The sequence below is a fragment of the Peromyscus californicus genome, unplaced genomic scaffold, assembly GCF_007827085.1.
Source record: "Peromyscus californicus insignis strain IS unplaced genomic scaffold, ASM782708v3 Scaffold_6__1_contigs__length_162567912, whole genome shotgun sequence".
Taxonomy (NCBI): domain Eukaryota; kingdom Metazoa; phylum Chordata; class Mammalia; order Rodentia; family Cricetidae; genus Peromyscus; species Peromyscus californicus.
The window spans coordinates 130,428,380-130,443,369 of NW_026294584.1; the positions used below are offsets into that span (position 1 = coordinate 130,428,380).

At 45.2% G+C, this 14,990-nt stretch overlaps 1 protein-coding gene across 4 annotated transcripts in view; it reads right to left on the reverse strand.

Annotated features, from left to right (window-relative positions):
• Positions 1 to 77: 77 nt before the first annotated feature.
• The window catches only part of Raf1 (Raf-1 proto-oncogene, serine/threonine kinase), a 57,160-nt gene continuing 42,247 nt past the window's right edge, over positions 78 to 14,990 (reverse strand). For 2 of the 4 annotated variants that reach the window (XM_052721963.1, XM_052721966.1), the window contains 13 exons: positions 14,082 to 14,180; positions 12,132 to 12,285; positions 11,543 to 11,602; positions 8,500 to 8,527; positions 8,265 to 8,392; positions 7,804 to 7,921; positions 4,856 to 4,940; positions 4,206 to 4,382; positions 3,149 to 3,195; positions 1,746 to 1,864; positions 1,325 to 1,456; positions 1,095 to 1,229; positions 78 to 934 (listed from right to left, as the gene is read on the reverse strand). In XM_052721963.1, the coding sequence (XP_052577923.1) occupies positions 791 to 934; positions 1,095 to 1,229; positions 1,325 to 1,456; positions 1,746 to 1,864; positions 3,149 to 3,195; positions 4,206 to 4,382; positions 4,856 to 4,940; positions 7,804 to 7,921; positions 8,265 to 8,392; positions 8,500 to 8,527; positions 11,543 to 11,602; positions 12,132 to 12,285; positions 14,082 to 14,180 (1,426 nt within the window). In that variant the 3' untranslated portion in view covers positions 78 to 790. The remainder of the gene's footprint in view (positions 935 to 1,094; positions 1,230 to 1,324; positions 1,457 to 1,745; positions 1,865 to 3,148; positions 3,196 to 4,205; positions 4,383 to 4,855; positions 4,941 to 7,803; positions 7,922 to 8,264; positions 8,393 to 8,499; positions 8,528 to 11,542; positions 11,603 to 12,131; positions 12,286 to 14,081; positions 14,181 to 14,990) is intronic. The other 2 variants (XM_052721965.1, XM_052721967.1) reach the window with 1 other exon arrangement.

Genomic DNA, 14,990 nt, shown 5'->3' on the forward strand with positions numbered 1-14,990 from the left:
AGAAACCAAACAAATAGGGTGTCCACACTGCCTGTGAGCTCAGCATTACTTTTGAAGGAGTCACAAGCCATTAAACCTAAATTTAATTTATTTTATTAAAATAACATAATTGAGGAACCATCAGATAACTGTATCTTGTCAGGCGCAATAAAAACAAAATTAAAACCCAAAATCATTAAGAAAACCTGTATTCCTGGCTTTCTTACAGACAAGGATGTGACTAGAGATAGGCTGGGCTGCAGCCCACCCCATAGGGGCAGCTTCTGGAAGACAGATTCAGCGTGTGGGAGGCTGCCCGAAGGTGGAGCACCGTGCTTGGAAAGCCATCCACACAGGACACCTTAGACACAGTAAGAGAGGGTGTGTCCATAAAGTGAAGTTCTGTAGTACCAAAGCAGGGTCCCCCAGGTGGCCAAGACTCCGTGTGCAAAACTGGCACTGCACCACTGTCTGTGCCCTGCAGCAGATAGGCTCAGCGAGCTAAGTTCCCGATTGCACGTCCCTGCAGCAGCCAGAGTGCAAGCCACTTTGACTTCTCTCCAAGGCCATTTTCTTGCTCTAAAATACTCCGCTGACTTGTATTCCTGGAGCAGAGCAGGCTAGCATGGTGGACAGCTTCCTTTCCCAGGGCAGGAGGGTAGAAAAGAAGGCAACATGAAGTTAAGGCCCTGTGAGTAGTCTAGGTCCTTAGCAGCAGCTTCTCTGAAAACATGCATTCTACCCCCAAGGAAACAAAGTGGTGCCTGCTGACTCTTTTCCCCTGGTGGCCTAAGAACAGCTACATCAGCAGCTAGAAGACTGGTAGCCTCGGGGATGTAGTCAGCGTGCAAGCATTGATGTCCTCAGTGTGGGCCGCCCGATGCAGAGAGGGCTCAGAGGCGCTCCTGTTGATTTTCGGCAGAGAGTGCTGAAGCAGCTCGATGGAAGACAGGATCTGAAACAAGGCCCCGGATGTGGTCTCGTTAGTTGGACTTGCTATCTCCCCAGCCATACCTTTCAGTCAGGCGTCTAAGCACACAGGAAGGTCCTCTCCCCACAGACCCCTGGCCCACCTCAGACTGTAATCGTATTTGAGCTCCTGAGCTCCACCTAACCTGGGGAAAGAGAGGCCTCTCTTCTTTTACTTTCTTCACACAGTCGGCCACCAACCTCTTCATTGCCTTGGGGCAGTTTTTGTAGAGCCTGCTAAGGTCTGGGGAAACATATCCCCGGCCCACCATGAAGATGATCTAAAGAAGGAAACAGTTGAGCAAAGGAGTTTGTGAACGACAGACACTGGGACTAACTAGTCCCTTGCTGCTCTGCCAGGCCCCGTGCAGATCACCTGATCTCGGTTGTTGATGTGGGAGTAGGGAAGCTCCCCTGTCATCAGCTCGTACAGCACAATGCCATAGGAGTAGACATCAGATTGAAAGCTGAACGGGTTGTTATCCTGCATTCGGATTACTTCTGGGGCCTATGAGGACAAAGTATGTTAGTCCCTGGGTAATGGGCTCCAGAGACATTCAGGAGCCAGGCTATTCCAACTAGTTGGAGGGAGTCCAGTCCTTAGCCCAGGGTAGCTCTTCCCTAAAGACTTAACCCCCAGGCTCTGGCCTCTGTTGCCTTCCTAGGAGATAAGTGGTTTTGCCTTAAGCTGACACCAGGGATCAACCAGACTCCCAAAATGTGCAGAAATGATGTCAAGTTTGCACCCTGCTCCACTTCATGGTGCTCAGGAAGTTGTGTGGGGCCAGCTTCCTTACCATCCACAGCACAGAGCCCGTGGGCTGTTCAACCTGCTGAGAACCACTCCAGCGTGACTTGACTGTTGCCAAACCAAAATCTCCAATTTTCACCGTGAGGCCTTCATGGAGAAATATATCTCAATGCTTGTTAAGGAGACTGACAGGTCAACGTTCGTCACAGTGCTTTCTACCTCCTTCGCCTCACTACTAAATCAAATTCTGAAATCACTTATCTTCAGGAGGCAGGAAATGATGGTGTAGGCCCAATAACTGGGCCTCAGACTGCTCACCAGCTTCCCACCCCGCCTACATGCCCTACTCATGACAGTAACAAAACAGCAGCAGCCTCACCACTGAATGTTTTTAAACACTGGCTAGAACTGGTCCACTTTGTGACCAAGATCTTAGAGCAGTGCTTAGCTGCCAAAAAACTTTACTTCAAGAAAGTGTAGCAAGAAGGTCACAACCACTAATGCAGCACAGCTAAGCCTGACACTGGCACACCAGCTGTGCACCAACTCACAGCATAAAAGGTGCACAGCTGGTGTGAGGGAGAGGGAGTGCCGTTTCTTTTAGATTGATTTCTTCTGTCTGCATGTATGCCTGCAGGCCAGATGAGGGCATCAGATCTCACTATAGATGGTTGTGAGCCACCATGTAGTTGCTGGCAATTGAACTCAGGACCTCTGGAAGAACAATCAATGCTCTTAACCTCTGAACTACCTCTCCAGCCTGAAGAAAAATGCCTTTTCTTGGTACCTGTCCATAAGGATCACCAGAAACAATTTGCTTTTAGTTGGCAAGGCCAGGAAAACACCCTTACAGTTTTACCTCAAGGATGTTTTACCTCTCCTGCCCTGTGTCATAACTTAGTTTGAAGGGATCTTGATTATCTGTGACTTCCACCAAATATCACATTGTTCTACTGTATTGATGGCATTATGCTGCTTGGACCAAGTGAGCAGGAGGCAGCAATCACTTTGCACTTGTTGGTAACACATATATGCATCCGAGGATGGGAAATAAATCCAGAATCTTGAAAATCTTGACTTGCAATTACTTTTTCGTCTGTATGTACAGCCACACATCTTCCACAGATGAGATATAAATAGATGCTAATAAACTCTCAAGCAAACTTTGAATAATCCAACCAGGCTGAGTTCAAGTTCATTCCAAGTTTGTATCCCAACTCTGAAGGAATTGTTTACAGATCACTGTTGGGGAAAAAAACCTTAAGGAAGGAACTCTCGTGGACAGTCACGGCAGCCCAGGTGAGATGGAGGCTGCAGAGGGCCTGTTTGGCTTCTTAACTAACTTCATTTTTGTTTTCCTTTAAAAAGCTCTCCCCTGGAACCATGAACCATATTTGAGAAAAAGGCCCCTTTGGGTCCCTAAGCTGAGAACTCAATACCAAAGGATACTGTTGGACTTCATGTCTCTGTGGATGATGTTCTTTGCATGCAAATAGCTGTGAAAGAGAGAAATCAATCAGTTAATTAGCTACAGCTAATAAGATACCCAAGGACCTGTCTTCCCAGCCTAAGAATGTCACATAGAAAGGCCACAGTGTAAATGGACTGACATCAAACATCAGTTTTACTCAAAAGTAACTCGGACTGTCTCACTGGCCATCAGCTAACTGTGGGTAGCAATTCGCCTTGCATACTGCAACTTGGATTTGCTCTGCAAACAAAGCCAAGCATGTAGGATGCGATCTTTTACCTCACATTCCACTTACCAAAGACAAAACCCAGCAGTGGGAAGGCCAATTGTCAGGAGCTGGGGATGGCTATAAGCTGGGGATTTTTCTATATGGTAAGAATGCAGCATTTAGTAGGATGGCTGTACTTTGAATCCAGAAAGGCCCCCAAGCCCTACCTCCAAAAGAAAGACTTCTTATGATATGTGAATGTTAAAGTTCAGAGCTCTGTATGAATTTTATTTTTTGGCTGTTTGAGACGGGTTTTCTGTATAGCCCTAGCTATTCTGGAACTTGCTCTATAGATCAAGCTAACCTCAAACTCTGGATCTTGCTCCGTAGATCCAGGGGATCCAGGAGCTAAAAAGATGGCCTTTTAAAGAAAATGGATGATCCAACGTGACAAAGGGCTGGAAAGACGGTTTGGAGGTTAACATGTCACTGCTCTTGCAGAAGATCCCATTTTGATTCCCAACACCCACATTAGGCAGCTGACGACTGACTCCAGCCCCAGGACCACCCATCTCCTGAGCACTGCCACTCACAGACCATATAAACATGCAATTTAAAATATATATTTTTTAATTGACAAAAGCACCGGTGAGCAGAGCGTATTCCTGCTGCCTGGGCACAAGGCTCCTACAGATGGTAGCTAGGTCTGGTTGATGAGAAACGGGAGCTTCAGATGTCAAAGAGCCCACCCAGGTGCCACTCAGTCTGGTTCCTACAAGGGCAACTCAGGGTTCAGGCCACAAGGACTCACCAAGCTGTCTACTTACTCCATTCCCTGAGCTGTCTGTCGGGCAATGTCAATTAGCTGGAACATCTGGAATTTGGTCTCCTGGACATGCAGGTGTTTATAGAGACTGCTGCCCTCACACCACTGGGTCACAATCGCCAGGTTGTCCTTTGTCATGTACCCCATGAACAGCAGGATATTAACATGCCGTGTTTTGCTGGGGGAAGGGGAAGCAGGGAAAGCATGACCATAAGAGTACTACCTATAATCAGCTGAAGCCCACTCACCCTTCATTCACCTCCATGCTGGCCTTGCTTACAGAGAGAGGGTACTCTTTGCACAGGACCCCTCATCTGTGGAATCCACCTCTGTCCAACTCATCCCTACAAACCTAAGAGAAATTCAGTGACTAGAGAGCAAGGGCTCTCTCTTTATTAGCTATAAAAAGATGCCTGGAAACAGGTAAAAATGATCCCCCTACCACAAGCCAAACCCCACACAGCTGGACTGTTGAGTTGATTCCAGAGATGAGGTGTGTCCATGCAAAGGGCTCTTCTGGCTTCCAGCACATACGCTGGAAGGAAATAGACTTCCCTCCTCTTCAGAGGAGTAGCCCTCAGAACCCATAGCAGGTGCTGACCTGCACAGCCCGGCCCTACCCAACCCTGCTGCTCCAGGGGCTGGGCTCACCGCAAGACAGCCACCTCATTTCTGAAGGCCTGGAACTGCTCTGGGGTTGGGTCAACCACCTTTAGGATCTTTACTGCAACATCTCCTGCAAATTAATTTGTAGTTAGTTACGCTCAGTTAAATAGTCTTTATTTTTCAAATACCTTAGGATTTATGTGCATCTTACCTTGTTTTTGTTTTTTTTGAGACAGGTTCTCACTGGGACCCAGGACTCGACTAGGGTCAGCTAAGTGAGCCCCTTTCTACCTCCCCAGCACTGAGATTACAAGACAGTACAACCACAGCTGAATTTTTATGTAAGTGCTGGGGATTGAACTTGGGTCCTTGTGCTTTGATGGCAAGCTCTTTTTACCAACTGAGCTACTTCCCAGCCTTTCAAAAACCCTAATTCTAAGGACAATAGGAGGCATTTTTCAAGGAACATGTGTCTGCAGGTAGAACAAATCTGCCAACCAATACATCAAGTGGCTGAGAAGCTTCACTGCTACTAATACCCACACTGGGCCACAAAGGCCTTCAACAAGCTTGTATCCACATGATGCTAGGAGCACCACGGTAGGTCCATATGGGAGAGCTCCACAACCTTAGCCTGTGAGGATGAAATCCATGCCAAGGCTGTGAGTGGCACGCCAAGTGTAAACTGATGAGGAAGCAGGTCCTTCAGCAAGCTGAAGGAGAGGGTCCTTTACCAGTAGGAGCAGTGGGAATACTGAACACTGTCATAGCTTGTATGCACACCTGACTGTTAAAACTCATTCTGCAGAGAGGAAATAGAGTAGAAGTCAGTCTCATGTCCAGAACCACATTGGGAAGGAAGGAAGGGAAGGAAGGGAGGAAGGAAGGAAAAGAAAAATGTGCTGGAGCCAGGAAGGGCAGGAAGTTAAGTGGGCCCACACAACTGTCTTACAGTACTGACAATCACCAAGGCAGCAATATAGGTAACCTCCCTACAGCTTCAGAAACACCCAGGAGTCAACGTGCTTTCCGGGGTAGTTGGCAGTCACATTCAAATATGTTTTATATAGATATATTAACAAGAGTAATAATAAAGTGCCTAAACCCTTTAAGGGTCCCCTTATTTTATTTATTTATTCATTCATTCATTTATTTTTGGAGACAGGGTTTCTCTGTGTGGCCCTGGCTATTCTAGAACTCACTCTGTAGACCAGGCTGGCCTTGAACACAGAGATCTGCCTGCCTCTGCCTCCCGAGTGCTTAAAGATGTACACCACCACCACCAGGTTAGGACCTCAAATTTTTATAAGGCTGTCCACTCTGAAAGCTGAGGCAGGAGGCCAGCCTAAGCCACATACCGAGACCCCATCTCAAAAAACAGTCAAATTAACCATGGTACCAATGATCAAAGTCTGAGTCAGCTGAGAGGCACCTTGGAGTTGGCCGGTCCCTCAGCCTGAGGAGTGTGGTCTTGAGGCAGTCTATTCTAGGGAGCACCAATGGTAAAGACAGGGCTCCCTTGAGGTCCCAGTCTCTCAGCTATAACTGACCTGGTAACTGGCATCATCCAGCGCCAAAGGCACAGGCTGCTGGAGAAGCTGCAGCTCATCCTAGTAGAGAAGGTGCAGTGCTGGAGCCACCTGTCCAGCAGTGACCGTGTGTGCCCTAGTGGCAGGTCCCACGTGGCTGAGGAAGGAAGATTCCCACATGGCTGTGAAGTCTGAGACAAGACAGTAGCTGGGCTTAAAGACTGCTGGGGAGTGGGAGTGTATGGAGATGCTTCCTGGAGGTAGTGGGGTGTAAGCATCAGGAAGGATATTAGAAAGGACACTCTAGTGGGGCATGTAAGTGAGCATCTATAAAACAGAAGGGGCGGGGAAAAAATTTTGCTACAACAGCCCAGGTGAAGGCAGGCTTGGAGTTACAGTGGGAAACAAAATGGTAAGAAAGTTAGGGGTGAAAGGAGAGACTGGGGTAGGCAGGTCAACTTAAGTGGTGAGGCCAGGAAGATGTTGGTGGCCAGATGCCTGCATAGGAGGCTGGAGGAATGCTAAGCAGCCCCTCAAGAACAGGCTCTGCCTAGCTCATAGCCTGCTGCAGTGACACCATTCCTCTGCAGACCAAGAGACAGGCCAGCAGGGCATCACTTAACAGTTCTCAGAGGAGTCAGTCTAAGTGTCACTGACCAACTTTCTGATCTGTGCTCCTAAGAAAGCACATTGCTCATATGACGACCTACGCAAGGCAAAACCCCACGTACTGATGCACAACCGTAGTGGATGCTGCTGTTTCCAACACTGAATGTGAATGTCCACACACTGGCTCGGAACTTTTCTCCATCTCTGCCCTATTATCTGTAAAGTTACTAAAACGTCACAAGCATTTTCAAGAACCCCCTGCTTACATTTGCTAACATCCCAATCTAGAGGTGTTAAAAACCTGGTATGGAAATGCTGTCAAACTATTCAAGCTATGACTACAAAGGTTAAACTAGAAACTTCCAAGTGAGCAATGTTTCCCATGGAAATAAGAACACTCACCCCACAGGAAGGGAGAGCTACAATTACCTGAGGGCAGAACAGAGAGTCAGGAAGTTTCCCACTTTCCTGTACCAGCCTTCTGAACAGGAGATAGCTCCTGCTCTTGGTCTGGACCTGTTTTAAGGTCCCTTCAGCTGTTGGTGTCTAGGGTGCCCTCCATCAAAGCAGCAAACACCTGCTCAGTGAAGAAGTATGTTCCACGCGCAGAGCTAGCTTAGTTTAGAAGAAATGGCACCACTAACATCTAACTACAGGGCTAAAACTTGCTCTCTGGTTTCTAAGCATCACTAGAACTTTATTATACAAATTAAAGTAAGGTTAGAATGCTGTGAAATTTCAAAATTGATTTGATTGCCAAGTGTGATCAAGTACCCATAGAGAAGGCCACTATGAATGAAGAAGCCCCCTAGCCCTCTGCCGAACCCTGAGCATGGAGATAGGCTCCAAACTCACCGTGCCACTTGCCCTTATACACAGTGCCAAAGGAGCCTGACCCAATGCGAGTGGACAGCATCACCTCACTGGCTTCTATTTCCCAGTAATAGCTTGAATCTCTCTGGCCACGAGGTCTCTGAAACAAATGGAGATCATTCATAACCCATAGAATGCCAACAGCTTGCTGAGAGTAAGACTATCAAAGAAAGGGTCACCCCACCCTGCCTGTTCCTGCTTCCTTTAAAGGTGGACAGGCTCTGCAGCTACAGTCTTGTCTTCGAGAAGATGACAGTTTACTGAGTTGTAGCCAAATAGCAACTTATAGAATGAATGTGAACATGGCAGGGCACACTGGCATTCATTTTATTCAGTGTATTTTATTAGGTTCCCGCCCCCAAATATGTTAAGTACATTCTGATTTCCAAGAGTTTATCTTTACTAATCCCTGAGGGGCAGGAAGTGTTATTGACCATACTCACAATTTTGTTTTTTTCCTGGGTCCCAGATCCTGGTGCCCGTTCTCTTTGTGCTGGCACAGGGGTTTTGGGCTGTGACCAGCCTGTTGGGCTCAGGTTGTTGGGGCTGCTGGACAGGGCTGAAGGTGAGGCTTAATAGACAAGACAAACAGAATCCGCACGTAGATAAGGCAACAGAAGATGACAGCATAGAGAAAAAGCCCATTACTGATCACTAAATGGCTGTGGGGTAAAGTACCTGATTCACTGTGACTTCGAATTGCATCCTGAAACGGAAAACAAAAGCTGATCAGATACACTAGAACAGGCCTTGTCTCTTGGGGCAGGGGCTGTAGGAGCAACTATTAACCCTCTAAAATAGAAAGTACACTTGCGTACTCCTAATTTCCTGATTTACCTAATGCCCAAACAAATTTTTCCAAGATTGATTCCTGTTAAATACTACATGGAATGAGTATAACTTTTCATGGAAACCACATTTCTCAGAAACAGACCTTCAGCAAAGGCTGGCAGTTACTGTCAACTGGCATCTCCTCCACAGACTCGGGATACTGCTCTGTTGATGCTTAATCAGAGACTGAGAGACAGAGGTCCAGTGACAGGCTCATTTTGACTTCAGTAGGAGGAAGGACAAATATGGACCAAAGTTGGGTTTAACACAGGTAGGTACTACTTGAAGCCTAACTTACAGAGAACTGGAAAAAACATGAACCCTAGAGCCTGAATCCTGTGTTTACATTTTAAAACCCACATGGACAGAAGGGGAGACTCAGTAAGGGTCACAGAGCAGTGGATGGCAGAAATGAGCCATCACATATGGATCTCAGCCTCAGCTCCATTAGCATAAGACATTCAAACTTTAGTGATTTTCTCAAGCTGGCTACTAGACGCTGTGGATACTGTTTCAAGAATCACTCAAATCACAGGGACCTACCTCCACCAGACATTTTTTTTAAGATTTTATTTTTGGTATGTGCGTGTAAGAATGCAAGTGCCCACAGGGGCCAAAGACAGTGTGGGACCCCTTGGAGCTGGAGATACAGGCAGTTATATCCTTCCTGATATGTGTGCTTGGACTTGAACTTGGATCCTCAAGAGCATCAAGTACTCTTAACTGCCCAACTATCAATACAACCATCCATGAAACCTTTCTAAATTTTAATCTTAAAATTCTTCCTTGAGGGCAGAATTTATAATATATATTACAAATATAAAACCACTTCATCACTTCAGAAAGTTTCTTTCTAGCAAGTCATCTGCATTTTTCTTTGTATTACCACAGCAAACAAGAAAAAAAGCTATTACTAGAATGTTCCCACTCAATTTTTTGAGGGTTGTTTTTTTTTCTGTTTTTTTTTTTTTTCCATTTTATATGTATGGGTGTTTTGCTTGCATATATGTGTGCTCACCATTTGTACAGTGCCCTTGGAGGCCAGAAGAGGATGTTACACCTTCTGGCACTGAAGTTATAGATAGTAGTGAGCCTGCATGTGGGTGCTGGGACCTGAACCAGGGTCCTCTGTAGAACAAAGGCTCTTCTTAACTGCTAGGCCATCACTCCAGCCATATCTTTTACTTGTTTTTTTATATAGACTCTCACTGTGTAGCATAGGCTGGCCCTAAACTTGCCATTCTTCTGCCTCAGCCTTGTTAGTGCTGTGATTACAGACATGTGCCACCATGCCTAGCTTTCAAAAATATCTTTACAAGAGTAAAAGAACAACAAACCAAGCTACTGCTCACTTGCTCTCTCTTGCACTCAAACACACACACACCAACTGTGTCAGCCACCCTGCCCAAGTATCTGTAACAGCATAGAATAAAGCCTAATTCTAATTCCCAACCCTGGCCTGTCTGTAAAACATCCACAGAGATGCTTAAGATCCTGCCGGGCAGCGGTGGCACATGCCTTTAATCCCAGCACTCGGGAAGCAGAACCAGGTAGATCTCTGTGAGTTCGAGGCCAGCGTGGTCTACAGAGCGAGTTCCAGGACAGGCACCAAAAGGAGAGAGCTTGGTTGCTGAAGGGCTTGCCTTGTAAGCACAGAATGGTGGCACATGCCTACAATCCCTGCACTGGGAGGTGGGGACAGGAGGATCCTGGAGGCTCACTGACTGGCCAGCCTAGCCTAACCAGCAAGCTCCAGGTTCAGTAAGAGACACTATTTCAAAGCACAGAATGGAAAGGCAATTGGGGAAGACACTTAACATCAACCTCTGGCTTCCACATACCTGCACACACACAAAATACAGATTCTCACTCTACAACTCAAACTAGGGCTAATGATGTGTGTCTGTGAGGGAAAGGTAAGAAAGCCTGGGTGTCTGTATGACAGGATGGCAGCCAAGGGGGAGAAACACTGGCCATTCAACCAATCTCTTCTGTTATTTTTGTCTACAAAAAGTGAGTTCCAGGACAGCCAGAGCTGTGAGACACAGAAAACCTGTCTCAAAAAACAAAAACAAAAAAATATCAAGAAGGAAAAAAGCCAAGAATCAAATTTTTTTCTGAGGCACAAACAGGATTAAACATAATACTTGTGTTACTTACATTAGCAACTGGAGAATTTGACTTTGACTGTATTAACAATTTATACAGGAACAAATTGTGCATGGAAAGAAAATGGCTACTTTATAATTGTATAGGAATGTATAGGGCCAATCATTATGATAAAGCCAATAGCTTACACAGGGCATGACAAGTGGTTAAAGGTGATTTCTAGCTATAGAAAAATTACACCTCAGATGGCAGGTGTCAAGGAACCAATGTTTGCAAAGATGAGAAAGCACAGCTACATGGCCATGTCTGCTGTGTCTGTTAATTTGATTTTGAAACAGGATCTCACTGTGTAGCCCAGGCCAGTCCTGAATAAGGTCCTCTAGAGTGCTGGGATTCTAGGCATGTGCCAGGATGCCAGACTTTCTAATAGGCTTTTCTAGGTCATATCAACCAAATGGGTGAAATGCTTTGCTTTCTAATGTCTGAACTCCATGCAGATGCTTTGTTACTATCAGTCCAGCATTAGTCTTTTGAGGGAGCTGAGTTTTTAAAAACTATTTCAATGCCCTTGCCTTTGAGAATCTACCTTGAGAAATTCACCTAGCAGTAGCAACTCAGAGTGTTTGTTTTCCTAATAAATATTCCATAGAAAAGAAAGAAAACATGGCAAAAGTCTGAGAGAAATATAAATGAATGTATCTGTTGTCTCACATGATAGTCTACCATCTGACAGTCTATCCTGTTAAACCCAAGAAGCAAAGGCATGGAGAAAAATACCTACTCTTCCCCTTAGACAAAACCGTCTGGAGCACGCCCTGGGAGAGGCATTCAGGCTGTTATTCTAGTCCAAAGCAATGAGAAATAAAGAAGAATAAAGACAGAGGAAGCATTTGAAGTGTAGTCAGTTGATTTTAAAGATGAGCTAGAAAGCAAACCAAACAACAGAACACACAAGAAAAGAAAAGGCAGTTTGCAAACACTGACTGGCACTGTCACATCTGCTTCAATGCACTTTAGATCCTAGAGGTCCTACTTTCAGTCCTCTAGAGCATCTGTAGTCTTTACAACACCCCTCACCATATGAAGCTGCTCTGCTCTACACATACCTGTACCAGCTCAAAGAACTCACACCCAAAGCTGGGACACACCTGCACAATGGTTAGCGGGGAGTTTTGTTTCCCACTGGAATGATACACGGCCTAGTTATTAAGTCAGTCTGTGGAAGTAACAGATTTTAAAATAACATTTTGAAGTTATTTTTAAGGGCCTAAGAAAATACTGCAACATTCCTGAGCACCTTCGAAATCTACATTCTGTGCTCCCAATGTTAACTACTGCTGCTCATCACCACCCACAAGGGGCCCTATTACCTCAATCATCCTGCTGTCCACAGGCAAGGTGGTGCTGACCATGTGGACATTGGGAGTGGACGTTGACCTCTGCCTCTGGGAGAGGGAACCTTCAGAGGAAGGGCTGGAGGTGTTGAAAGTGAAGGCATGAGGTGTGGAGTATCTGTGCTGGGAACTAGGCATGGAGGAGAAAGAAAGTCCCATGATTGGCACTCAGGCCTCCACACTGGCAAAGTCTTTTCAACTGCCTACCTCATTAAGACACTTAGGGGCAAACTGATCCATACAATCTTTGACACAATGGTTCATTCTTTAAATATGCACTATTTAAAAATGCTATGCAGGATCGCTTGGCTCGGCCTGGGAGGAGGGGTCTGGACCTACCTGGACTGAGTCTACCAGGTTGATCTCAGTCCACGGGGAAGGCTTTGCCCTGGAGGAGATGGGAATGGGGGGCGGGCTGGGGGGAAGGTGAGGGGGGCGGGAGGGGGGAGAACAAGGAAATTCGTGGCTGATATGTAGAACTGAATTGTATTGCAAAATAAAAAAAAATGCTGTCTGGGTTCTTTTTGTGTGCAATTTTTTGAAAATGAAAAATAAATGTGCTTGTCATCCCCTGTGAAAAGGAGAATCCATCATACAAGTTCTCCTTGGTGATAAATCATTCTTGAGAATAATTTAGAGTTTTATATCTCTAAGAACAGATCAGTATTTGCTACAACTACCACCTAATGCTAATAGGAATCTGCCCAATTTAATTGAAAGAAAGACTGAGAATTTCTCTCTGTAGTCAGCGCACAGCAAAGTGTGTTCCATCTTTAGATCTGCAACCCCAACCTATGACTATTTCAGCCTAGGAACCCACATTAACAAGTATGGGATGCAGCTCAGTGGTAGAAGGAATGTCTGCCTAGCATCTGTAAGGCTTTAGGTCTAAGCCCCAGTATCTTGAAACAAATAACAGCTTCCATGGCTAAGGTGTGACTCTATTGTGAAGCACAAGCCTAGCCTCAATGAGGCCCTGAACTCCACCCAAACCCCAACAAAACAAAGTAGAACATATTTGTTCTGTAGACTTCAATTAAGGTTGGTTCAGGTCATACTCATATGAACTCAAGGGACAAAGACTGGCTTTTCTAAAGGATACCGTTCTGTCTATGGCCATACCACCCTGAGTGTGTCTGGCCTTACTTGAGGAAGGCTGTTCCCTCACTGAAATGCCACCTTGCACTAGGAATTCTACATTTAGGCTTTCAGAGTCTAGTTTCTTCCTATCTTCAAGGCAAGTTGTTTTTTGCTTGAATGTAGTTTTCAAATTACCAAAAAGGCTTCATTCAAGTCAGACACAATTTCAGTACAAATTCCTTGTTCTAAGATGCTGCCTTTCACTGGTTCCATAGTAGTTTTACAGGGATCATTAAATGCTAGCTGATTACATATAAGTTAAAAGTCAGACATTTTAGACAAAAATGTAGACTTTATTTTAGGTTCTATATTCTTGTGTGTCACTGAGCAAGGTGTGTACTCCACTGAACTTTGAGTTTTAAAGCTAGAAAACAGCAGCAATGACAACTCAAATGCAAACTGAAAAGAATAACAACAGAAAGGCTATCTGTTTCATCTACTTGAATATCAAGGCCATGATAAACATTTTAGAAGTAAGGTCTGATCTTAGCCACTATACTCACTTTGGGGACCTTTCCATAGAGGCTTAATTCACCACAACTGGAAGATGGCAGAACCTCAAGCTTTTTATAAATATAATGGGAGACTGAGGGTTGTATTGTAACAGAAAGGCCAACAATCAAAATCACTTTTCAGAATGTAAGCTCCATGGGACCACAGAGAGAAAGGTCTCCAGTTGGTGTTCCACAGAAGCAGCAAAGGGTCTGCAGACAGTCCAACATGACAGTAGGCTCCCAACCCACCCAACCCAATGTAACTTTCCAAGAGTGCCAAGTAAAACATTACCTAGCAGGCATCCGGGAAACAGACTCTCGCATCCGGCGCATTGTCAAAGAAGGTAGTGCTGGGACTCCAGTATCACCAACAGTGGAATTTGGAAACAGCCTAAATGAAACGTGGAAAGACTGGTTTATAGATTTTGTCCTCTTACAGAGAAACAAGCCCCTTGCCTGCAAACCCACAGCTACAACCCAACTTCCCTTTACTCATTTCTCAAGTGCTTTAGACACGTGCTATGAAGAGACTACCAACCCAAAGGGCTGGATTACAGACTGAGTGACAGCAACCTGCCAATGAACACACATCCTGCTAGAATGCATCTCTACGAAAGTCTGGTCCTGCCCAACAACATCAAAGTAATGTTTTCTTAAGTGATAGTGCAACACTTTAAAACCTTTATCACATCCAGCTTTTCTGGAATTGTCTTGGAAACGATGAGAAGACTATAAGGAATAAACTATATTCAGCACCAATAGTAAAAAGGAAGGGAAAGTGGAATTACCATTAACTAGGCACTTTGATTCCACACGCTGAGTATTTGTGCTAAGCAATCTCATGTTATCCCACCCAACTCCCATGAGACCTCTTTTCAAATCAATGAGCTGAGACTTAGAGGTGCTGATCACAGCCCTGAGGTAGTGATGTGTGGCTGGCCACAAGCACATGCCTTTCTGCTACTCAAGTTCTCTGAGAAGCAACAGGTGGCTTCTGTGGGAGCTAAAAGGTCCCTTCCCATTGTGAGTGAAGACAAAGGTCCTCTCATTTTCCTAACATGCTCCAATAAGGGTAAAACTGACTTCATACTCTCAACACAGTTTTTAAGGCTTTAATAAGGATAATTTGAATTTAAATTTGCAGTTATTTAAACCATTTTCTCTCTGTGAAATATATCTTGGTACCTGGTTTGTCACCTAA